Source organism: Adiantum capillus-veneris, chromosome 18 (genome assembly GCF_014529385.1).
Source record: "Adiantum capillus-veneris isolate H3 chromosome 18, ASM1452938v2, whole genome shotgun sequence".
NCBI classification, from domain to species: Eukaryota; Viridiplantae; Streptophyta; class Polypodiopsida; order Polypodiales; family Pteridaceae; genus Adiantum; species Adiantum capillus-veneris.
Window position 1 is genome coordinate 121,887,209 of NC_140948.1, and position 23,334 is coordinate 121,910,542.

The following is a 23,334-nucleotide window of genomic DNA, read 5'->3' on the forward strand; positions in this document are numbered from 1 at the left end:
GAAAGAGCTAAACAAAACTGAGAGGGAGACGACACTCAATGCTTCACAAAGTACAATGTCCAAGGGTCCTCATCTCAGTAGTGCTCCCAAGCTAATCTACCTGAGAATGAGGCCCTGGCAATTTATTTATAGGCCTCGAGCCTTCCAAAAGCAATGTACATGAAAAGCTTCAAGTCTAAAAGTATCTGATCCCATTCCTAGCACTCATTGGATACATCATTGCACACACTGGCACGACAAGAGATTATAGACAAGATCTCACACAGCTGGACAGGAGGAGGACATGGTCATCACTTGGAAAGGAGCTAGGGAAGAAAATGGCTTTCTACAGAGACTATCTTCTCCATCCCACTGAGCATAGCTTCATTATACCGCCAAGCTACATGGATGAGCATCTCACATGGGGTTCGATGTGCAATAGGTCAGCTACGTAAATGCTCACACAGGTGCAGAGGGAGATAGGCCAATACACATTACTTCCCTCATACCAAAGGATATGCCAGCAATGCCACCTAGAGCCAGAGGCAAAGGAGCGTTACATATGTAGATGCATAGTGTATTACAAGATACAAGGCCGCTTCCTCTATAAATTCAAAGAGGGTTTTTGTCCTCTTGCAATAGTGATAGACTACATAGATAAGAGGTGTATTGGGATTTTCCTACTATAGATACACAGACAGCGATAGAGACAGGTCACTTATTTCTTTAGAGAGGTCACCCTCAACAGATCTAGAGGAGTCTCCAGACCACACAGGGGACTCTCATAGATAGAACTACACATATAAGCACATCCAGACGACCACAACTCCATGGTAGATCACATCGACATCATATGTTTCACTGTCAGATCCAAGCCCTCATTGAGAGGCATACAGCGGCTCCTTTGAGGTTCTTCACATAGGTGGAGATTGAGGCCATGAGACATTGGCCTATGAGAGACTTCATGTGATGTCATTGTTGTGTAGGTTTTTTGGTATTTTGTTTAGCCTTTATCATGCCAGGATAAAGATCATATGTTTATGATGATGTTACCTCTTTTCATCTTATAGGTCTTTTAGGCCTTTTCCAGATGTTAATACACATTTTATTTCTCTCTCTTCCCGAGATGGGAGCTACATATTGTGAAAATAGACCTCTGGGAATGCTCAATGGGCCCATCTCCTAGAGGAAGTACAAACTAAAGGAGTGCAATTGAGCGCTAGCTATACATGATGGTGGCATAGGAAGTATGCAGTATGAACCACAGAGGAGGTGCATAATGCCATGTGATGTATCGTTAATCTTGATTGGAAACAAATATTCAAGACCACACCCATAGCCAAAGAAAAGAGTATCTACCCGCTCCACTGCCGTAGAGGAGCCTGCTGATGTATCCAACTGGCTGCAAAGAGTATGCAACAACTCGGACCAGATAGCCATCAAGGTGGTAGACGTCAAGGGAGGCGGTGAGCCCAAGGTATGAGCACAACGAGCCATAACTTAATGACGGCCAACAGGGAGAGAGACAAAAGAGAGAAGGGAAGGAGGGGGGGGGGGGGGGGTTTTGTTTGGGGTTTGGCACTATAGTCACGGTAGATAGAAGAATTCATCACCCAAACTCGTGGTTTTTCTCGACGTAAACAGCTGCTCGTGATATCTAGAGAGTACATACAAAGCAATACTCCACCAAATAGCTTCTGATCTTTGTTGAGAAGATTACAGATGTAGAAAAGTAGCAATGGTTTTATGAGAATTCATTGCATGTTTTTTAATTGCCATGGGATCTCTACACTAAAAGCTGAAGGCCTCAGCATTGTTTCCAGTGGCTCGTGGGTCATCCAAGTCAAATTTTACTGTTGAAAATCGAATATAAGGAAGTCATTTTTGTTATATGCTAGCTAGGATAATATGCCATACCTTTGCACACGCTTCTGTATTGCATCCACATCTGCTGCTATTGCCTCCCTTTCTCTTGTCAGGGGTATCCGTTCATAATCAATAACATAACCCTCTTTCTTTAAGTCGGCATACATCTCAGCCGGTGTGCATACATGTTCATGGGTGATTGATTCCCAGTATCCAATAATGTCTGACTTATTAGAGACAGGATTAAACTCTTCTCGATGGAGTAAGATTCTGCCTGAAGATCGCGCTGCCTCAAAAAGGATGTCCTCCTTCAGTCTCTTTTCCATTTGCTCAACCTTCATGCCACGTACAAAACTAACCATCAACAACCCATTAAACACAAAGCGCACATATCATGAAGATATTGTCACGTAGGAACAAACTCTTACTGCTGGGCCAGAAATGCCAACATGCTTGAGTGTGTGTACAGGTTGCTCAAGCTCACGCAACACAAAGGGATACCCATGAATGTAAACCACCACTTCCTCTCTTAGATCAGTGACAACGACACTGTAAGATGTCCCAGATTCTTCGGGAGGATTGGCATTGAGGTGCGACAAGACAGCCTTTGCCCCCTTGAAAGTTGGCGTGGCAGAGCTGTACACTGGTACTCCATCCACCTGAATGTACATAAAAAAAACTAAATAACTTCTGATAACATTTACCTAGAACAAATACAAATAATGCATGCAGAGAATATATAATCCCCCTAACTTTTGTTTTTCTTATTTAAGTTCGCACTCTGCTGAACCTTCATGTTCTGAGTACATTCTGCTCACAGTAGATAGAGGAATCTATCATCATAAGTTGTGGATTTTCTTGATAACAAGAGCTGTGAAGGATATTACATGGTAGATAGCAATACTGCACCAAATATTCCCACTCACTAGCCTTTTGATAAATGATGCCCAATAGCAAAATAACAAAGAAGTACTGTAAAGCCTACCTTGCAAACATGTGGTGCACCATCAATATTTGCAAATCCGCTGGTTGTCTTCTGCCCAGGAAAAAAATACATCTTGAGTATGGATCTTTTTACAAGAACCGAGCCATTCCGAGCTTTTACCACTGCTTCCATCACTGGGTCCCCTTCCTTTAGGTCCCCAGAGGATCTAAATTCAACTTCCTGAGAACAAAAAATTTGCAAGAGAAATTGCTAATATCAAATAATAAAATTTAAATGGAGACATGCACAACCACAGAAAGATTTCTTTGACCTACAATGACTCTTTAAGGTTAATTTCCTTCACAAACTGAAAAATAAGTTACAGCCTACAGGCTTAAATCACCATCAGAGTCTTCACAGGTAGAACATGGTCGTAGTACTATGTCCAGAAGAGATCAGTACACTTCTGCTCAGATCCTGAAATGATCCTTCAGGAGATTCTCAGCTCCCCACTCGTTTCTATATAAGATCATACACCCACATTACACTTATGTGTGGAAACAGTTGGATCGGCATTTTGAGCCCTTGGACATAGAGCTCCATCCATCCATCCATCCACCCACGATTTTCAGCTCAGTTTTGTATGTTGTTGTTTTATTTTCATTTTCCTGGACACTAGAGGACATCGACAGATGGTCAAAGATGAGTATCTGTTGTCGCAGCAGCTCAAAAGCTCCATGGGACTGATAAGGCCCTATGCCTTTGCATCAAAAATCATATGCATCCATGCCATTGAATCTCTATTTTGAACACCAAGATATGGAAAAATCTACTACAGAGCCATATTGTAAGAGAGCCAGGAGGAATCCAATCATCCTCCATTGCAAAAACCAAGAAAAGATACCAAGATGTAGTACTCTCCCACCATGCCAGCGTCCCAAGGCATTACTGATCTGGCATGCATACATGTCTCAAAACTGCCAATAATCTACCAGATTTCTATCCTCAACCAGTGTCTGTAAAAGATCACACTAGACTGGGAAATCTATTGAGGGGAGGTCTGCAATCTGTATCTGATCATAAGGGCTCACTCTCAAAATCGGATCTCGTGTAAAAGAATATTGCATGAAGAAAATATCATCGCATAATGGCCCATCTCTCAAAAGAGTGTCAAGAGGAACTCCACGTAGCTCACATGAATGATGGTGATGCGAAGCCTGCCAATTAACCGAACTAATCTGCTAGTCAAGGAGACTCCGTATCCCGCTGTCTCACAATTGTGCCTACTGTGGGAGGAACCTGTAACTGGGCCTCCAAGTAGTCAATAGACTGCTGACTAGGTGCTCCAAAGGAGGCTGATCCTGAAATGCCTTAAGACTACTAACTTATGCCACGGGAGCGCCTACAGTCTCTTGATATAACATAACAGATGGCATGGGGTATCTATGCTTTGTGTGAGAGGGTATTCATAAGACACTACGATATCACACGGTGCTAGAATGGCGATTGGTCACCTCAGAGTATCTTCACACCCCCTTAAGATAGAGATGGGTGGAGCAACTCAGAAATTTTGGGTGGATGAAGTTTCTGGTGGCTCTTGGATTAAAGAGGATAAGGGAATTGTGGCCACGAATCTTTCCATAGGCTCTGCATGATTCCTTGGAAGCATCAGGGACAAAAATTGCATAAATATTTGGAACAAGTCCCACTCATGGAGACGAATGGAGAAGCCATTGGTATCTATGATCTCTCGATTGATCACAGCCAAGGCCTCCGTACCCCACGCTATCATTCGAGCAGAGCTAGTTGCCCCTCCTATGGAGATTGAGGCGCTTACCAGATCAGTCTCCTTTGTGTACACCTTGTGGGATACTACTAGAGACGAATATGCTAGACTGACCCTTGAGTATTCCACACAGTTAGCTCTTCAGGGGGACACTTCATGCTGGTATGCACAGATGACATCATGGTTTCAGACACATGGCTTCACCATGGACAAGCTGCCCACTTTCCAGTACTCTCTTCAGGCACCCTCGATGTCTCTTACACGGGTGGAGATTACTAGACTCGTTCTTCAGGACCTGATCTAGCAGGATACCACTAGGACATAGATAGAGCCGCCACAGGAGTTGGGCACGAAGATGGCTTTCTATAGAGAGCATCTTCTCCACCTCAAAGGAGATGAGTTTGTTATTCGACCCAGCCACATGGACACACATATGTCTCATGGTTTGCGGTGTGCCATTGGTCAGATACACACAGCCTCGCATCAGCTGGAGATTGAGACTAGTAAATTCAGAGGGATACCAGCAAACAGCAGGATATGCTGCTTATGCGGCTAGAGCCAGCGACAGAGCTACATTACATATGTCATTGCACAATGTATTATGAGATACAGGGCCGTTTCCATTGCTTATTCAAAGAGGGTTTCGGTCCTTTCTCTAGGGTCAAGAGTTATGAGGATCATGGATGTCTTGGGCTATATCTACTTGAGTTACACAGATATAGAGACACTTTACTGGGGAGAGATAGAGAGAGACAGTCACAGAGACAGATTACAGGTTTCTTTTCACTAGATATGGGACAGCCAGAGGAGCAGCCATCAGTGCAGAGCTCGGCGCACACTCATTCGACCACTACCGGCACTCTCATTGACCGAGCACTAGAGCTACAGAGATCCACACCGCCATGATTAGGGAGAGGGGCTACACAGCATTGACGGAGACTACAACAGAGGATTCAAGCCATACTCTCTTGACATCCATAGTGCAGATGAGAATGGATTCTAGTAGTAGTATCTTTGTTCTAGTTCTTTTGTACCCAGACATGGTATTAGATTCACCATTTGGTAACAAATTGGTCTCATAGGTCATTTTGGCCTTTTGAAGACGTTAATATAACATCTGATTGACTGAGCGATTGAACTGGGGAAATCCAAGCGCCCAAGACTGCGCAGGACTACACAGCATCGACGGAGGCTACGTCAAAAGATTCAGAGCACGCTAGCCAGGCATGCACGACGCCCGGTCAGACTACTAACCATGGAGGAAATTGATGAGATTCGCCAACGACCGATGCTAGATCTTTTGTGATTCAACTATCCCAACTAGCCACCTCCCTTATATCTTTTGTGATTCAACTATCCCAACTAGCTTAGTTTTCGGCTTAGCTCACATAGACCAATCTAGAATCCCATTATATATATCTTTGTTTTGTACTGTTGTTAGGTTATTTGGTTACTCTGACTTTGTATCAGATCCACCACCTTGTAACTTTCTGGTCTCATAGGTCACTATGGCCTTTTGAAGACGTTAATATAACATTTCATTTCATTTTCATTTCTCTCTCTCTCTCTCTCTCTCTCTCTCTCTCTCTCTCTCTCTCTCTCTCTCTCTCTAATCCAGGCAACGCTCTACTGCTGCTGCTCGCCATCTGTAATCCAGGCAGCGCTCTCCACAGAAGGTCAGCAAAACACGTCCGCAGGCAAGTGGAGGGCTACGTACGCGGGAACTGCAGGTTTATTTGCGCTTAAAAAAAGCCACGTCAGCCTAAGGTTAACGTTTGACGTGCAATGGGCAGCAAACGGCCAAGGTCTCATGCGGCTTCTACAACAGTGTACAAACAGGAACCACAGAGCACGACTCTCTCTCTCACCATTCTTACTGCTGCCCATTGCTCCCGTCACCTGCACATTTCACCCCCATCACACCCAACCATAGTCTTTACACACAGCAGCAGCACAAAACACTTTCACTGCACAATATTCATACAGTATGTCATCACACACACACCTGCATTGCATCATTACTACATAGTGCTGCACATTGCACTTTATTAACAGAAACAGCACAAAAAAAAAAAACAGCAGGTACGTACAGACTGTCAGCCAAAACCAAACAGCAGGATCAGGTTACAGATCTTACGACCTATCAGATTTTCAGCAGGCATAGAATTTCCAGAATTGCTTCTCTCTCAGCAGACAGATTTTCAGCTATATTATGTATGCATAACTGACGACAACAAATATATTCACATGGTGCAAGTATCTTGAATAAACCAAAATGGGGCTGAGCCTCTGGATATTTGGCAGAGCAGACTGAGTGTCCCGCAGTGGGCTGTGGTAGTGCATATACCCGCATTCGGGTTGTGGTTATTACTTCTCCGCCTGGACTCAGCCAAGCCAGGGCGTCGAGCTATACCCGCATCGCTAGTGGAGGCCATGAGCGCTTCGCCAATGGAGGCCATGATCGTTTCGCCAGTATGTAAGCCCCATACAAAGGCAACCTTTGTGCTTACAAACAAGCAGATAACACAAATGGAAAGGGAGATGAAAGAATGGAAAGCAGAGACGGAGGGATGGTGGAAAGAGAAGGCCAACCTTCTTCAAATGTTCCTCAACGAAGGCGCGCAATGGAAGAAGGAGAAACAGGACTTGCACGCAAAGCTACAAGAACTTAAGGCGGATTCACAAGCACTTAGAGAAGAGGTCACAGCCCTCAAGCGAGAGCTTGCAGATAGAGTAAGCAATGGACTCGAAGAAGGGGAATTCCAGCCCTCGGTGATAGAGGAGATCAAAGTCATTAAGGAGCAGGTACGGATGATCACAAAGGAGGAGAAAAGGTGGTAAAGACGTCTTCGTGGATGGATGTGATCACGAAGAAGCAGAAGAAGGCGAATGAGGCCGAGAAATGGATAGAAGTCGCTAAGAAAGGGAAAGGGAAAGCAACCACATCCGTTCCCACTCCTACACTCATCAACACGACTCTAGAGGAAGAACAACGCAGGAAAACTAGATCTTTGCATATAAGAGTAACCGGTTTAAAAGACCGAGATGATGTGGAAGGGGAAGTTGAAGAACTTCTCCGCATGATGGGTAGTGAGGCTACTCATACAAAGGCATGGAGGGTGGGGAAGAAGACACAAGGCAATGGGGAGACTTCAAAAGGGAGAGCTCTAATCATCCGTTTCCCATCCATGGAGGCAAAGAAGGACTTCTTGAAGAAGCGTCCTACACTAAAGAAAACGGGCATATTCCTTGGAGATGACCTCACTCTCACACAGCTTGCGCATATGAGAGAGATAATGCCAGAGATTCAAGCGGCAAGGGAGAAGGGAAAGACGGCCTTCTACAGAGATGGCCGGGTTGTGATTGTAGAGCGGCGCTCCACATGACGGTGCGAGACCCGTGGGACCACCCTCAAAGTTGCCACGTGGAATTGTAATGGATCTATGCGACTTGATGTGGGCGCCTTTGAGGATAGTTTCAGGGGAAGAGACATCGTCTTCTACTCTGAGACACATCAGGCCCATGGGCAGTCTATGCCTCACATTAGTGGATACAGATGGGAGACTGCCTATAGACAGGAGACACGATCAGAGCGCAGAGGGCGGGGATCAGGAGGAGTGGCAATGTTATTCAGGGAGGAGTTGCAGCCATTGATACATATAGCCCGCAGAGATGAGCAAGCTAGGTACATGTGGGTGAGGTTGAGAGCAGAGACAGACAGATATCTTTACATTGCTATTTGCTACTTTCCCCCGAGCACGTCAGTATATGCACCACCCAGAGGACAGTCCCCTTTCTCTATTTTGGATGATGACATATGGGAGTTCTCTAGAGATGGTGACATCATCATTCTAGGGGATTTCAATGCTAGGACTGCCCATCATCAGACAGTATTTTATGATACTTCACAGGAGATGCTCAGAGAGCTGGATGCTGCAGAGACAGGCCTATCCAGAGTATCACAAGATGGAGAACACACTGAGTATGGACGACACTTGATAGACATGGGGACTGCACATGGATTGGCCATGAATGGCCTAGAGAGATTTCCCGCCTCACGGGGTTTTACATGCTTTCCACACAGACATGGAGCCAGCACAGTGGACTATGTCATGGGCCATGGCACAGCCAAGCCTCATCTCTAGTATCCAGGATCTCACGATTGGACCCAGACCTGTTGGTGTGGCAGTGGATCATGCTCTTGTGTCAATGACCATCTCCTTTCAGTTTAGGGTAGCACACAGGCTACGGACAGCAGCCCCTACTCGCTACACCTTCACGCTGGAGACAGACTCTGTATACATAGATGGGATCTACAGACGCCTATGCACAAAGGAGCCAGGGCGACCTCTGGAGGAGCTTACTACTATACTGACACAGACACTACATGATGCAGCAGAAGAGGCATACCCACATACCCAGCCTGAGCAGAGACGCCGTTCGGGGAGCATGCCCCAGAACAGTTGGTATGATGAGGAATGTCGGGACACTAGAGCTAGACTTCAGAGGGAGGTGCTTTTAGGGGACATCACTCACAGACAGTCACAGATTGACTTCCGACGCCTAGTGCGGCGGAAGAAGAGGACATTTTTGGCTCGCCTAGAGCAGGATCTATACCAGCTATTCTCGAGTCAGGACTCACGTGAGGCATGGCGGCTCTTTCATGAGCACTCCCCCCCACCAGCCATCACTTCTACAGAGGCCTGGGGCTAGTATGCATCATCTCTGTACACAGTTCCTGAGCAGCCCCCCCCCCCCCTTCCCAACCCCCCCGATCCATGTCCACACACATATGCTTTTTTCACCGCTGAGATGGTGAGGAAGGCCATTGACAGGATGAGGACTCGGAGAGCATATGATCATGATGGCTTAGTGGCTGAGCATTTCACGCATGCCAGAGATTTACTAGCAGAGCTTCTAGCAGTTATGTTTTACCGTGCCATGTGTGAGGGCTTGCCTGATACTTGGAGCCTATCTACTATTGTACCTATCTTCAAGTTGGGAGACCCTATGGAGCCTGGGAATTATCGCACTATCATGATTGGACACACATTGGCACGGTTGTACGCATCTATTCTTGAGCAGCAGCTGAGTAGATGGGCAGAGAGGGAAGGGATACGCGCAACAGGGCAGGCAGGTTTCAGGAGGGGTTTCTCTACACTTCACCATATCTTGACACTCAGAGCCATCATTGAGGAGGGCAGATCACGTGGGAGACGGATCTATTGTAGCTTTGTGGATTTCCGCAAAGCATTTGACACAGTGCCCAAAGCTAGATTGATGCGCAGATTACAACAAATGGGAGTACCCACAGAGCTCATTTGGGGGGTCATGGCATTATACAGGTCAATAGTAGGGCATGTACGCACCCCAGAGGGTCTATCCACACCGGTTTACTCCACTATTGGGGTGAAGCAGGGCTGCCCGCTCTCTCCTACTCTATTTGGTATGTATGTGGATGAGGTTTCTGACTACATTGAGAGAGATGGTGATAGAGGTGCACAGCTGGCAGGGACATGGATTCCACTATTGTTATATGCTGATGATATTGTGTTGATCTCCGACTCTCCGGAGGGGATGCAACGTCACTTGGATGCTCTGCATCGGTTTGCCCAAGAAAGTGGTTTGTCCGTCAACCTTGGTAAAACCAAGGTCATGGTATTTAATACCACCCCACAGTGGATCAGGAGGTCAGCGCCAACATTCACATACGGCCAGGAGAAGGTGGAGTATACAGATGCTTACACTTACCTTGGAGTGGTTTTTAGTGGGCCAGCATTTTCATTGAGGAGGGCAAAAGAGACTAGATTGACCAGAGCCCATGCAGCATTGGGTAGATTGGAAAGGATGTGTTCACAGGTTCAGTTTCAGGAGCCTCGGACGAAGCTCTGGCTCTGTGACACTTTGGTGGCTTCTGCATTGCTTTATGGAGTTGAGATTTGGGGACCTTCACTGGATCATCACGAGAGGACAAGCCACACTGATGGATGGGGGAACATGGAGAAGCCTCTGGTCTCTATGATCTCGCGGCTCATTAGAGCCAAAGCCTCAATACCACGTACTATTGTACGAGCAGAGCTAGCTGCCCCGCCACTAGTGGTTGAGGCGCTCACCAGATCTGTCTCCTTCATTCACCGCATGTGGGAACTTCCTAGAGACAGATATGCACGCCCTGCACTTGAGTCCTCTCGACAGTTAGCCATGCAGGGAGATAGAGCATGCTGGTATGGGGAGATGGCATCATGGTTTCAGGCGCATGGGTTCAGCATAGACAGATTGCCTCCCTTCCAGTACTCACTAGATGCGTCGTCTCTGACTCTTACATAGTCCGAGATCACCAGGCTCATTCGCCAGGACTTGACTCAGCTAGACACGAAGAGGACATGGATACAGCCGGCACAGAAGCTCGGCACAAAGATTTCTTTCTATAGAGAGCATCTCCTCCAGCTTACGGAGGATGGTTTTGTGACGAGGCCCAGATACATGGACACCCACTTGTCTCATGGGATACGATATGCTCTTGGCCAGATACGCACATCGTCACACCAACTGCAGATTGAGACTGGGAGATAAAGCAGAGTACCAGCAGAGGCGAGGACATGCCCCCTGTGTGACATCGAGCCTGAGACAGAGTTGCACTACACATGCCACTGCCCCGTCTACTACGAGATACGAGGCCGCTTCCATTGCTTGTTCAGAGAGGGCTTTGGACCATTCTCTAGAGTCATGCGGTACGAGGATCAGAGATGCCTCGGTTTGTTTTTGCTCGAGCTGCGCAGACACAGAGAGAGCCTCATGAGAGGAGAGGCGAGCCAGTCTCAGAGACAGATCACAGACTTCTTTAGAGCTGCCACTGGACACCCGGAGGAGTTACCACCGCAGCAGAGCTCGTTGCCTCACACCAGAGGCACACTGATCGACCAAGCGACCGAGCTGGGGAGATCCAAACGCCCACGACTGAGGACGACTACTCAGCATCGACGGAGGCTGCATCAAAGGATTCGGATCACTTTGGCTCGACATGCACGATGCCCGGTTAGACTACTGACCATGGAGGAGATTGATGAGATCCGCCAGCGACCGATGCTGGATCTCCTGTGATCTAGCTATCCCGGCTAGCTGTTTAGCTGCTTAGTTCACACCTAGCAGTTCAGGATTCCATAGTATTTCATTTTGTCATTTTGTCATCTTGTTACTCTTACTTTGTATCAGATCCACCACATTGTAACTTTCTGGTCTCATAGGTCACTTTGGCCTTTTGAAGACGTTAATATAACATTTCATTTCATTTCTCTCTCTCTCTCTCTCTCTCTCTATCTATCTATCTATCTATCTATCTATCTATCTATCTATCTATCTATCTATCTATATATATATATATATATATATATATATATATATATATATATATATATATATATATATATATATATATATATATATATATATATATATATCGTGCCCCCTCTCCTCGGTCTACCCCCCCCCCCACTCCTCGGTCCCCTGCATTCAGGATTTCACAATGGGAGCCAAGCCAGTGGGCATAGCAGTAGATCATGCTCTATTGACACTGTCCGTTGAATTTCAATATAGTACAACCCAGACACCAGGAGGCGGGCCACACACCCGCTATACATTTACACCAGAGACTGATTTCGTTTATACAGAGGAGATCTGGGACCGTCTACTGGCACAAATGGTACAGGCCTCTCAGTGGAGGAGTGCACCAATATACTGACTGAGACAATGCATGGGGCTGCATCAGTGGCATACCCACACACTCAGCCGGGTAAGAGACGACATTCTGGGAGCATGCCCGAGAATAGTTGGTATGATGAGGAATGCAGAGAGATGAGAGCCCAGCTTCAGAGGGATCTTCTGTTAGGAGTCATCACTTACAGACAGTCTCGGATTGCTTTCCGACGCCTTGTGCGACGGAAGAAGCGAGCTTACCTAGCTCAGATGGAGCGAGACTTATATCATATGTTCTTGAGTAGGGACTCAGGAGAGGCATGGCGACTATTCCATGAGCACTCTCCTCCCCCAGTGATTACTTCACCTGATGTGTGGGGCCAATATGCGACATCATTATATACGGTTCCGGGACAGGAACCCCTTCCAGACCCTACCAAGCCTTGCCCAGCTACGAGCACTTTCTTTACACCTGAGATGCTACGAAGGGCCATCGACAGGATGAGGACCGGGAAGGCATATGATCATGACGGACTAGTAGCGGAGCACTTTATACATGCCAAGGATATGCTGATGGAGGTTCTCGCAGTGTTTTTCAATCCTGCCATGTGTGAGGGATTACCTGAGACCTGGAGGTTGTCTAATATTGTGCCCATCTTCAAGGCTGGTGACCCTACAGAGCATGGGAATTACCACACTATTATGGTTGGACACACATTGGCACGATTGTATGCATCTATTCTGGAGCAACACTTGAGTAGCTGGGCAGAGGGCGAGGGTGTACGAGCAAAGGGTCAGGCCGGCTTCAGGAGGGGTTTCTCCACTCATGATCATATTCTGACACTCAGGGCCACAATTGAGGAGGGCAGAGCACATGGGAGACGGATCTATTGTAGCTTTGTGGATTTTCGCAAAGCATTTGACATGGTACCAAGGGCTCGATTGATGCGCAGACTGCAAGAGATGGGGGTGCCCATAGAGGTAATTTGGGGGATAATGGCTTTGTACAGATCAGTGGTGGGACATGTACGCACTCCAGAAGGGGTATCTGATTTAGTTCACTCTACTATTGGAGTGAAACAGGGTTGCCCATTGTCTCCTACTCTATTTGGTATGTATGTCGATGAGGTGTCTGATTACATTGACAGAAAGGGTGAGAGGGGTGCCCAGTTGGCAGGGACGTGGATCCCATTGTTGCTTTATGATGATGATATTGTATTGATATCTGACTCACCAGAAGGTATGCAACGACATTTGGACGCACTACGTAGTTTTGCAGAGGATAGTGGATTGGGTGTAAACCTAGGTAAAACAAAGGTTATGGTGTTTAACACCACACCGCAATGGGTCAAGAGATCAGTACCTACTTTCAAATATGGTCAGAAGATTGTGGAGTATACAGATGCATACACTTACCTGGGGGTAGTCTTCACTAGGCCAAGATTTTCTTTGAGAAGAGCAGCAAAGACTAGACTAACTAGAGCCGGTGCGGCTCTGGGAGGAATGGAGAGGATGTGTTCACAGGTTCAGTTCCAGGAACCTAGGACAAAGTTATGGCTCTTTGATACTTTGGTTGCCTCTACTATGTTATATGGGGTGCAGGTTTGGGGACTTTCTATAGGCCAGGATGGGTGGAGGCGTATGGAGAAGCCCCTGGTATCTATGATCTCTCGGCTGATTAGAGCCAAGGTTTCTGTACCGCGTGATATCATTCGAGCGGAATTAGCTGCCCCCCCTATGGAGATTGAGGCGCTCACAAGATCAGTCTCCTTTGTACATAGTCTGTGGGATACTACCAGAGACAGATATGCCAGGGTGGCTCTAAAGTCCTCTAGACAATTAGCTCTTAACGGGGATACATCATGCTGGTATGCTCAGATGACATCATGGTTTCAGACACATGGTTTCTGAAACCGGCCCGTAGGGCGGTAGGCGTTGGCTTTCACCCGAAATTCTTTTTTTTTTTTCTCTTTTTTTTCTTTTTTTTTTCTTTTTTTTTTTTTTACAAAAAAAAAATTCACGACGGTGACGATCAGCACGAGGACGTGGCAGTTATTAACTGTCACGAGGACGTGGCAGTTATTAACCATGTCACAGAGATGTGGCAACTGCTAACCATGGTTGTTGGTTTCTTTCCAATGGGGTTTATTTTATTTGTTTAAGACCCTCCTTTTGAAGTAGCAAACGGTCGGACATTGTATGGCCAATGTGAACGGTAGATTCACCCGCAGACGCGAAGTGGTCGCCACTGGAATTCGTATGGTAAAAGGATGTCTAGGCTCAGACCAAGATCATATAGGTCCCCCCGTCGTACTTAGCAAGTTGGTGGATACTAGGAAGTGAACTCAATTAAGGCGTAAAGTCAAGGTGGGACTACCAACAAAAAGTATCCGACAGTTGGGCCACATTGCATTTTTGGATGAGGTCCCAATGAGGATAGATGGTCAGAAGACCAGTGGGAGCCCAACGGAAGCATCTCCTAAAATTTAGGGAACTGCTATTTTGGGCCGTGAAATGTGTTCGCGTCATTACTTCCGGTATGACTAGGGGAACACTTTATAACTCTGCCGCGAAGTCAACTGACGCGTCGGTTGGGATATTTTTAAGCGGCGAACCCGAAACGGGAAAATGCTTGAAAATGCGCCATGTGTCACATTTTGGTGAACTTTCCTCTTGCAGAAAAATGGGCGCTGATTTTTATGCTGGGAGAGGCCTCATTTCAGCTTTTGTCACAGGTTAAGAGCTATGGAGTGCTTTCTTTCCCTCTCATGTACAGTGTGGTGCTAGGAGTGATGCCCTGCACACTACACACCGCTCTCTCTCCCCCCTACGTGCAGTTATGTGATGCCCCACAAGAGGGCTACTCATTTGACTGATGTACAGTTGTGTGGGTTCATGCTTTTGTGCTGAGGCAAGAGCCTCCTTGAGCAGGAACAGGGGTAGCTAACTGCTGCTCCAAAGCAGGCACTGGTGAGGGTCATAACCTCACCGTACAGGTGCAAAATCAGCGCTGTGTATGTGCTGTAAATTCACTGTTTTTCAGCCGTACGGACGCCAAGATCATTGGGAATCGTGCCCCACTGGCAAAGGACAGTTAGGGGACTGTTTGGGGCTGAAAACAGGGCAAAAACCAGTAAATACAGCGTGCTGAATTTACTGTTTTTGGACAGGAATCAGAGGGTATACGACAGTGCAAGCGAGTTCCAGCAGGGGAATTGGTTTCGCGCAAGTTTTGGGGCTGTTATGCTGCCGAAATTTGGCCAAATCAAATGGTATCTAGGTGGATACACGTGAAGGATTCCCAGGACCTTACCTTGTAATTTACCCTCCTAAAGAATAAAGAAATACCAAAAGGGGCGCCAATTTTGGGGCCTACAGGTTGTCGGCGTTTGCTCGGAGCATTCTAGCTTCCGAGCTGTGTGTGTGATTAGGTGTTAATTCCCATTACAGGTTCTCTTTGCAAAGTGCTCTGTGTGTGTGTATAAAGTAAAGAATTTCGGGTGAAAGCCAACGCCTACCGCCCTACGGGCCGGTTTCATGGTTCCATTGCCGGGACATCAATCACTCTATCCTCAAAGAGTGAGCCTGGATTGTTCAGGGTAAAGACACACAGTGCAAGAACGCGGGGATTACACTATGGCCGACAAGGGGAAGGGAATTATGGAAGAGGGTTCCTCTCCATAGGACAGGCAGGAGATTCCTATGGTTTTTGAGATTGGCGAGAGCTCACGGCCACGTCAGTCTGTACCTCCTGTCAACGTGAATGTCCCTCCAGTAGTACAGGGCTTTATGACAGGGCAACTTGAGGGTGATGCGTTTAAGACTCAGTTAGTTGCCGCGGTGAATGTCTTTTCGCAGCTGGTGCAGAATCCGAGGTTTATGGAATTCTTGCAAGCGCCACCAGTGCAACAGCAAAATAGGCAACCTACGCCGCGTACGGAGCTTGTTGAAGCTCAAGCCCAGGTACTTCATGAGGCGCAGGAGGGAAGGGAACACTCGCATGTTGCGGAGTCGGGGGCTCCAAAGCAGGTTCCTCCCGTGCTTGAACAGGTGGCTAGAACGTCTATTCCACAGGTTATGCCAGTTCAGCCCGCCACCTTTCAGAGTCAGCATGCTGTCTTGAATGGACAGGGAGCTGGATACCAGGCTATGCACTCAGTTTTTCCACCATCCACGGTACATCCTGGGTATTTCGGGGGTGGATCAGTGTTCCAAAGTATGGCTGGTTATGCGTCTGGAAGTCAGCCGTACATGCCAGGAACAGTGTTCGGGGGTATGCAAGGCATCATGCCAAACCCCATGTATGGTACTATCAACATGCAGCAAGGTTTCCACGGCAACCAAGGCCAATTTGGGGTGCCACAGGCTCATTTTGGCATGGCTGGTTTTTCTGGACAGCAGCCAGATATTGCACCTCTTACGCAAAATGTGAATGGCCAACACGTGCCGATCATGCCTAGTACAGTGCCCATGTTGCAGACCATCGCGTATGACAACTTGGGCGCACTAGAGAAGCCGAAGGCTTACAAAGAAGGTGGTGCAGCAGTAAAGTTCAGTACCTTCAGTGGTTTCGAGGATAAGACAAAGGCACTCACTTTCCTCCAACAGTTTGATACAGCTTATGCGGGAGGGAATTTTACAGAGGCCTCGAAGGTCAGAAAAGTTGCCACTTTCTTAAAGGACAATGCGCTTACATGGTGGACGACATTGTTAATGCAAGGACAGGCACCCGCCACTTGGGTTTACTTCAAGCAAATGTTTGCATCTGCTTGGCTATCAAATGAATTTGAAGCCGATGTCCTGACAGATTGGCACCAGCTTACTTCAGCTTCGTGCAAGAGCTTGCTGGAGTACAATAGGAGGTTTTGTAAAGCATTACTCTCAGTGACCTCCTACAGATTTGTGCCATTGACAGAGCAGATAGAGAAGTATTGTTGTGGGCTGCCTAAAGGGCTTCGCGATTACTGTACGAAGAACAGAGTGGCTACCCTTACTCAGCTTATGGAAGTTGCGAACACTGGTCTTGCCCTGTTGAAAGGAGAGGACAGTGGATTTCCGAGCAATGATAAAGGAGGGCAGCAAAAGAAAAATTCAGCGAAGAAGCCCTTTGCGAAAACAGCTCCTGATGCGTCACAGGGGTCAGAACAGGCCACCAAAGACAAGGATTCAGGTGGGACTTCTGGAGCGCAGGCAAAGAAACAGAAAAGGAAGCCTTTTGTGCGCAAGTCGCTCGAGGAAAAGAAGGTCCTAATGGCTGAGAACAAATGCTTTATATGCGAGCAGCCTGGTCATATTTCTATCAATTGTCCACAAAGGAAAAGGCCAGCTGACTCAGAGGATAAAGAAGACCAGAAAGGCAAGAAGCCTAAACCCACGGCAGGTTTAGTGCCAGACATGGTGGGTGACAGGCCCAGCACAGATGCCAGTGAGTTATGCAGGGCATGGGGTAAAGTTAGAGATCAGACGGCACTCATCTTCTTTGATCCAGGTGCCAAAGCCAACTTTGTCTCACCAGAGTTAGCTATGAAGCTCGGCATCAAAGCTGAAGAGATGGGGTACACAGCAGAGGCAGGGTTGGCATGTCTTGGCCACTCAGAGTGTGTTACTCCCATCATTGGAAAACTGCGTCTGCATATTCAGTCGTATGTGGACACTGAAGAGTTTTACATCATGCCGCTAGAAGGTTGTGACGCCTTGTTGGGGATCCCGTGGATGTTCCGAGTGCATGGAGTCTTGGATGCCTACAACAAAAAGATCACTGTACAGCATAGGGGCAAAACTCACATCTTGGATGTTAAGCTTAAAGGAGAGTCAGTCCCTATTGTATCTGCTTCTGCTATCACTTCTGTAATAAAGAATCATCCTTCTGTGTACTTGATTTTTGCACATGATGTCTCAGATAGGGATCAGTCAAATTTATCTGTGTTAGATAAAGAAAGGTCAGCATTTTTGCAAAAGTTTAGTGACTGTTTTTCTGATTCATTACCGTCGCAATTGCCGCCAGAGAGACCTGAGGACCATCGGATAGATTTGGTGCCAGGGTGTAGCCCACCAAATAGACCTCCCTACAGGGTTAGTGCGGCGCAGCAGAAAGAGATTATGGGCCAGGTTGAGGAGTTACTAGAGAAGGGGCTGATTCAGCCTAGTTCTTCACCCTTTTGCTCCCCAGTGCTCCTAGTGCAGAAGAAGGATGGCTCATGGCGCATGTGTATTGATTACCATGCGTTGAATAAGAATACCATCAAGAATAGGTTTCCTATTCCTCGCATTGATGATATTCTCGATCGTTTAGAGGGTGCTGCAATTTTCAGCAGGATAGACCTGAAGAGTGGGTACCAGAGGATGTATAAGCCCAGAGGATGTGCACAAGACTGCGTTTAGAACGACATTTGTTCTTTATGAGTTTCTAGCGATGCCGTTTGGGCTAACAAATGCTCCTGCCACGTTCAACAGAATGATGGACCGGATTTTCTGCTCGCATCAACAGTTTGTTGGAACATTCTTCGATGACATGATTGTGTATTCGAAGAATGAAGAGGAGCATAGGCGTCAGTTGACCATTGTGTTCGAAGAGCTGCGCAGTCACAGGTTACTTGTCAATCCTAAGAAAAGTGAATTCTTCCTCGAAGAGATCCACTTTCTGGGCCACATAGTCTCAAAGGATGGTGTTAGAATGGATCCCGCAAAGGTCGAAGCTATCAAGACATGGCCAGACTTGAAGACTGTGCACGATGTCAGAAGCTTCTTGGGATTGTGTTCCTACTATAGAAGGTTTATCAAGAATTTTGCAGAGATAGCATCGCCTCTTCACGCATTGCAAAAGAAAGAGGTCACTTTCAGATGGACCCAAAAAGAGATTTCAGCTTTTAGTCTCTTAAAGGAAAAGTTGACTTCAGATCCAGTTATTGTTTTGCCAGATCTCAGGAAGTCATTTGTGGTCCAGTGTGACGCGTGTGACAGTAGCATCGGAGCAGTGCTAATGCAAGATGGACGGGTAGTAGCCTATGAAAGCCGAATTTTGCAAGGGCAGAGAGGACTATGCAAGTCTATGAGAAAGAGCTCTTGGCCGTTATTCATGCGCTTTCTAGCTGGAAGCACTACCTCTTAGGTGTTGATTTTGTTGTCCAAACAGATCATCAGACCTTGCGATACTTCTTGACACAGTCAAAGTTATCCGAAAAGCATATGCGATGGGCAAACATTCTTTCCATGTTCCACTTCCAGATTATGCATGTGGAAGGCAAGAAGAATGTTGTGGCTGATGCGTTATCAAGAAAGCCACAAATTTCAGCTGTGTCAATTCCTTATCATCATGAGTTAGATGACATGAAGGAACAGTATACTGTTGATGAAGATTTTGCAAGGATCTTTGAACAGTTACAAGAGGGGCAACATCATGAGCACTACCTCCTCAGAGATGGTTTTATGATGATGCATGGCAGACTTTGTGTCACTAGGCCACTGCGACATAAGGTCATGGAAGAGAGTCATATCCCACCGTATGCAGGGCATCGTGGCATTGATGCAACAGTTAAAGCGGTAGAGACGTTCTTCTATTGGCCTACCTTGAGGAGAGATGTGGATGCCTTTGTGCGAGCATGCATAGTTTGCCAAAAGGTCAAGTTTGACAGGCAAAAGGCACCAGGGTTGTTACAACCACTGCCGATTCCGGATAAGCCATGGGAAAGCATTGCTATGGACTTTATCTTTGATCTTCCAAGGACGCCAACAGGGAATGATGGTATATGGACCATTATCTGCAGGTTCAGCAAGCAAGCCCATTTTATCCCTGTCATGAAGAAGATAAAATCTGATCAGATGGCACGCTTGTTCATGTACAATGTGTTTAAGTACCATGGTATGCCACAATCAATTATCAGTGATCGTGATCCTCGCATGACCAGTTTGTTCTGGAGAGGATTGTTTGAGAACATGGGCACTACGCTCAAGTTTTCGTCTTCGTTTCATCCACAAACTGACGGACAGTCAGAAGAGGCCAATTCTACTGTCTTAGATCTGCTGAAATGCTATGTGTCAGATAATAAGGGCAAGTGGGAACAGTATTCGCCTATGCTTGAGTATGCGTACAATAATACGGTGCATTCGTCTACTGGCAAAGCACCTTTTGAAATTGTTGAAGGCGGCAAAAAGGTTCCTCCCATTTTGCATACAAAGGACAAGATCTTTGAGGCAGATCGATATGTTGAGAACATGGATGAGATGTATAAGAAGATTAAAGTTGCCTTGGAGAAGACTCGGGCAAAACAGAAAAAGGCTGCTGATCGTCACCGTCGTGAATTGCTACTATCACCTCGTGATTGGGTTCTCTTAAGGTTCAAAAAGGCAAGGTTAAAGAAGATGAAGGGCAAGGAACGGCTATTTCCTAAGCTCAGCATGCGTTACTATGGGCCTTTTCAAGTGCTTGACAAGATCAGCGATGTGGCTTACAGGCTGAAATTGCCTGATGCATGGAAGATTCATAATGCGTTTCACGTGAGTCTTCTAAGACCCTTCGTGGGTGATGTGCCAGAAGATATGCCAGTTGAGGATCAGCCAGAAGTTGAGGAACTTATGCCCCAACCCAACGTGTGCAAAGGAGGGGTAATGATAGAGCTAGTACATCAAATGTACATATAAATTCAGTGCCATAGATGGAAATCGCAAAAGTATGAAGGCCTCATTAAGTCATTTGTATCTATGTATGTTACGACCTTTCTTGCGGATACATGCGATGATAAAAGAGTGTTAATAGCACAAGATCATCAGTGGCGTGTATTTATGGTATGCAATCGAGGACGGTTGCGATTTCAAGAGGGAGGTATGTCACGAGGACGTGGCACTTATTAACCATGTCACAAAGATGTGGCAACTGCTAACCTTGGTTGTTGGTTTCTTTCCAATGGGGTTTATTTTATTTGTTTAAGACCCTCCTTTTGAAGTAGCAAACGGTCGGACATTGTATGGCCAATGTGAACGGTAGATTCACCCGCAGACGGGAAGTGGTCGGCACTGGAATTCGTATGGTAAGAGGATGTCTAGGCTCAGAGCAAGATCATATAGGTCCCCCCGTCGCACTTAGCAAGTTGATGGATACTAGGAAGTGAACTCAATTAAGGCGTAAAGTCAAGGTGGGACTACCAACAAAAAGTATCCGACAGTTGGGCCACATTGCATTTTTGGATGAGGTCCCAATGAGGATAGATGGTCAGAAGACCAGTGGGAGCCCAACGGAAGCATCTCCTAAAATTTAGGGAACTGCTATTTTGGGCCGTGAAATGTGTTCGCGTCATTACCTCCGGTATGACTAGGGGAACACTTCATAACTCTGCCGCGAAGTCAACTGACGCGTCGGTTGGGATATTTTTAAGCGGCGAACCCGAAACGGGAAAATGCTTGAAAATGCGCCATGTGTCACATTTTGGTGAACTTTCCTCTTGCAGAAAAATGGGCGCTGATTTTTATGCTGGGAGAGGCCTCATTTCAGCTTTTGTCACAGGTTAAGAGCTATGGAGTGCTTTCTTTCCCTCTCATGTACAGTGTGGTGCTAGGAGTGATGCCCTGCACACTACACACTGCTCTCTCTCTCCCCTACGTGCAGTTATGTGATGCCCCACAAGAGGGCTACTCATTTGACTGATGTACAGTTGTGTGGGTTCATGCTTTTGTGCTGAGGCAAGAGCCTCCTTGAGCAGAAACAGGGGTAGCTAACTGCTGCTCCAAAGCAGGCACTGGTGAGGGTCATAACCTCACCGTACAGGTGCAAAATCAGCGCTGTGTATGCGCTGTAAATTCACTGTTTTTCAGCCGTACGGACGCCAGGATCATTGGGAATCGTGCCCCACTGGCAAAGGACAGTTAGGGGACTGTTTGGGGCTGAAAACAGGGCAAAAACCAGTAAATACAGCGTGCTGAATTTACTGTTTTTGGACAGGAATTAGAGGGTATACGACAGTGCAAGCGAGTTCCAGCAGGGGAATTGGTTTCGCGCAAGGTTTGGGGCTGTTATGCTGCCGAAATTTGGCCAAATCAAATGGTATCTAGGTGGATACACGTGAAGGATTCCCAGGACCTTACCTTGTAATTTACCCTCCTAAAGAATAAAGAAATACCGAAAGGGGCGCCAATTTTGGGGCCTACAGGTTGTCGGCGTTTGCTCGGAGCATTCTAGCTTCCGAGCTGTGTGTGTGATTAGGTGTTAATTCCCATTACAGGTTCTCTTTGCAAAGTGCTCTGTGTATGTGTATAAAGTAAAGAATTTCGGGTGAAAGCCAACGCCTACCGCCCTACGGGCCGGTTTCAGTTTCACCATGGAAAGGTTGCCTCCTTTTCAATACTCTCTTCACGCACCCTTGAGGTCTCTGACACGGGTAGAGATTAATAGACTCATCCGTCAGGATTTGATCCAGTTGTACACGAGGAGGACATGGATAGAGCCGTTACAAGAGTTGGGCACAAAGATGGCTTTCTATAGAGAGCATCTTCTCTAGCTCACGGGGGATGGGTTTGTAATTCGACCTAGCTATATGGACACGCATCTTTCGCATGGTTTGCGTTGTGCCATTGGCCAGATACGCACGTCCTCACATCAGCTCGAGATTGAGACTGGCAGATTCAGAGGGACGCCAGCAAATAAGAGAATATGCCGCTTATGCCATCTAGAGCCAGAGACAGAAGTACATTACATATGTCATTGCACAGTGTACTATGAGATACGAGGTCGTTTTCACTGTCTATTCAGAGAAGGTTTTGGGCCTCTATCTAGGGTCATGAGTTTCAAAGATGTCTTGGGCTTTATCTACTTGAGTTACACAAGTATAGAGAAACCTTACTGAGGAGAGGTGAAGAGAGACATCCCCAGAGACAGATCACAGATTTCTTTACACTAGATACTGTACACCCAGAAGAACAGACAGAGGAGCAACCAGCGACGGTGGAGAGGTCTACCCTCACTACTGGCATTCTCATAGACCGAGCATTGGAGCTAGGGAGATCTAGACGACCCCGAGGGAGGAGAGGAGCTACACAATTTCGAAGGAGGCTATGGCAAAGGATTCAAGCCATACTCTTTCGTCGTCCAGAGTGCAGA

General features: G+C 46.7%; 1 protein-coding gene across 5 annotated transcripts in view; it reads right to left on the minus strand.

The window, feature by feature from the left end:
* LOC147436323 (metal ion-binding protein) overlaps positions 1-23,334 on the minus strand; it is a 126,177-nt gene that overhangs the window by 27,854 nt on the left and 74,989 nt on the right. For all 5 annotated transcript variants that reach the window (XM_086489249.1, XM_086489248.1, XM_086489247.1 and 2 more), the window contains 3 exons: positions 2,831-3,010; positions 2,274-2,504; positions 1,897-2,180 (listed from right to left, as the gene is read on the minus strand). In XM_086489249.1, coding sequence (XP_086345375.1) covers positions 1,897-2,180; positions 2,274-2,504; positions 2,831-3,010 — 695 coding nt within the window. The remainder of the gene's footprint in view (positions 1-1,896; positions 2,181-2,273; positions 2,505-2,830; positions 3,011-23,334) is intronic.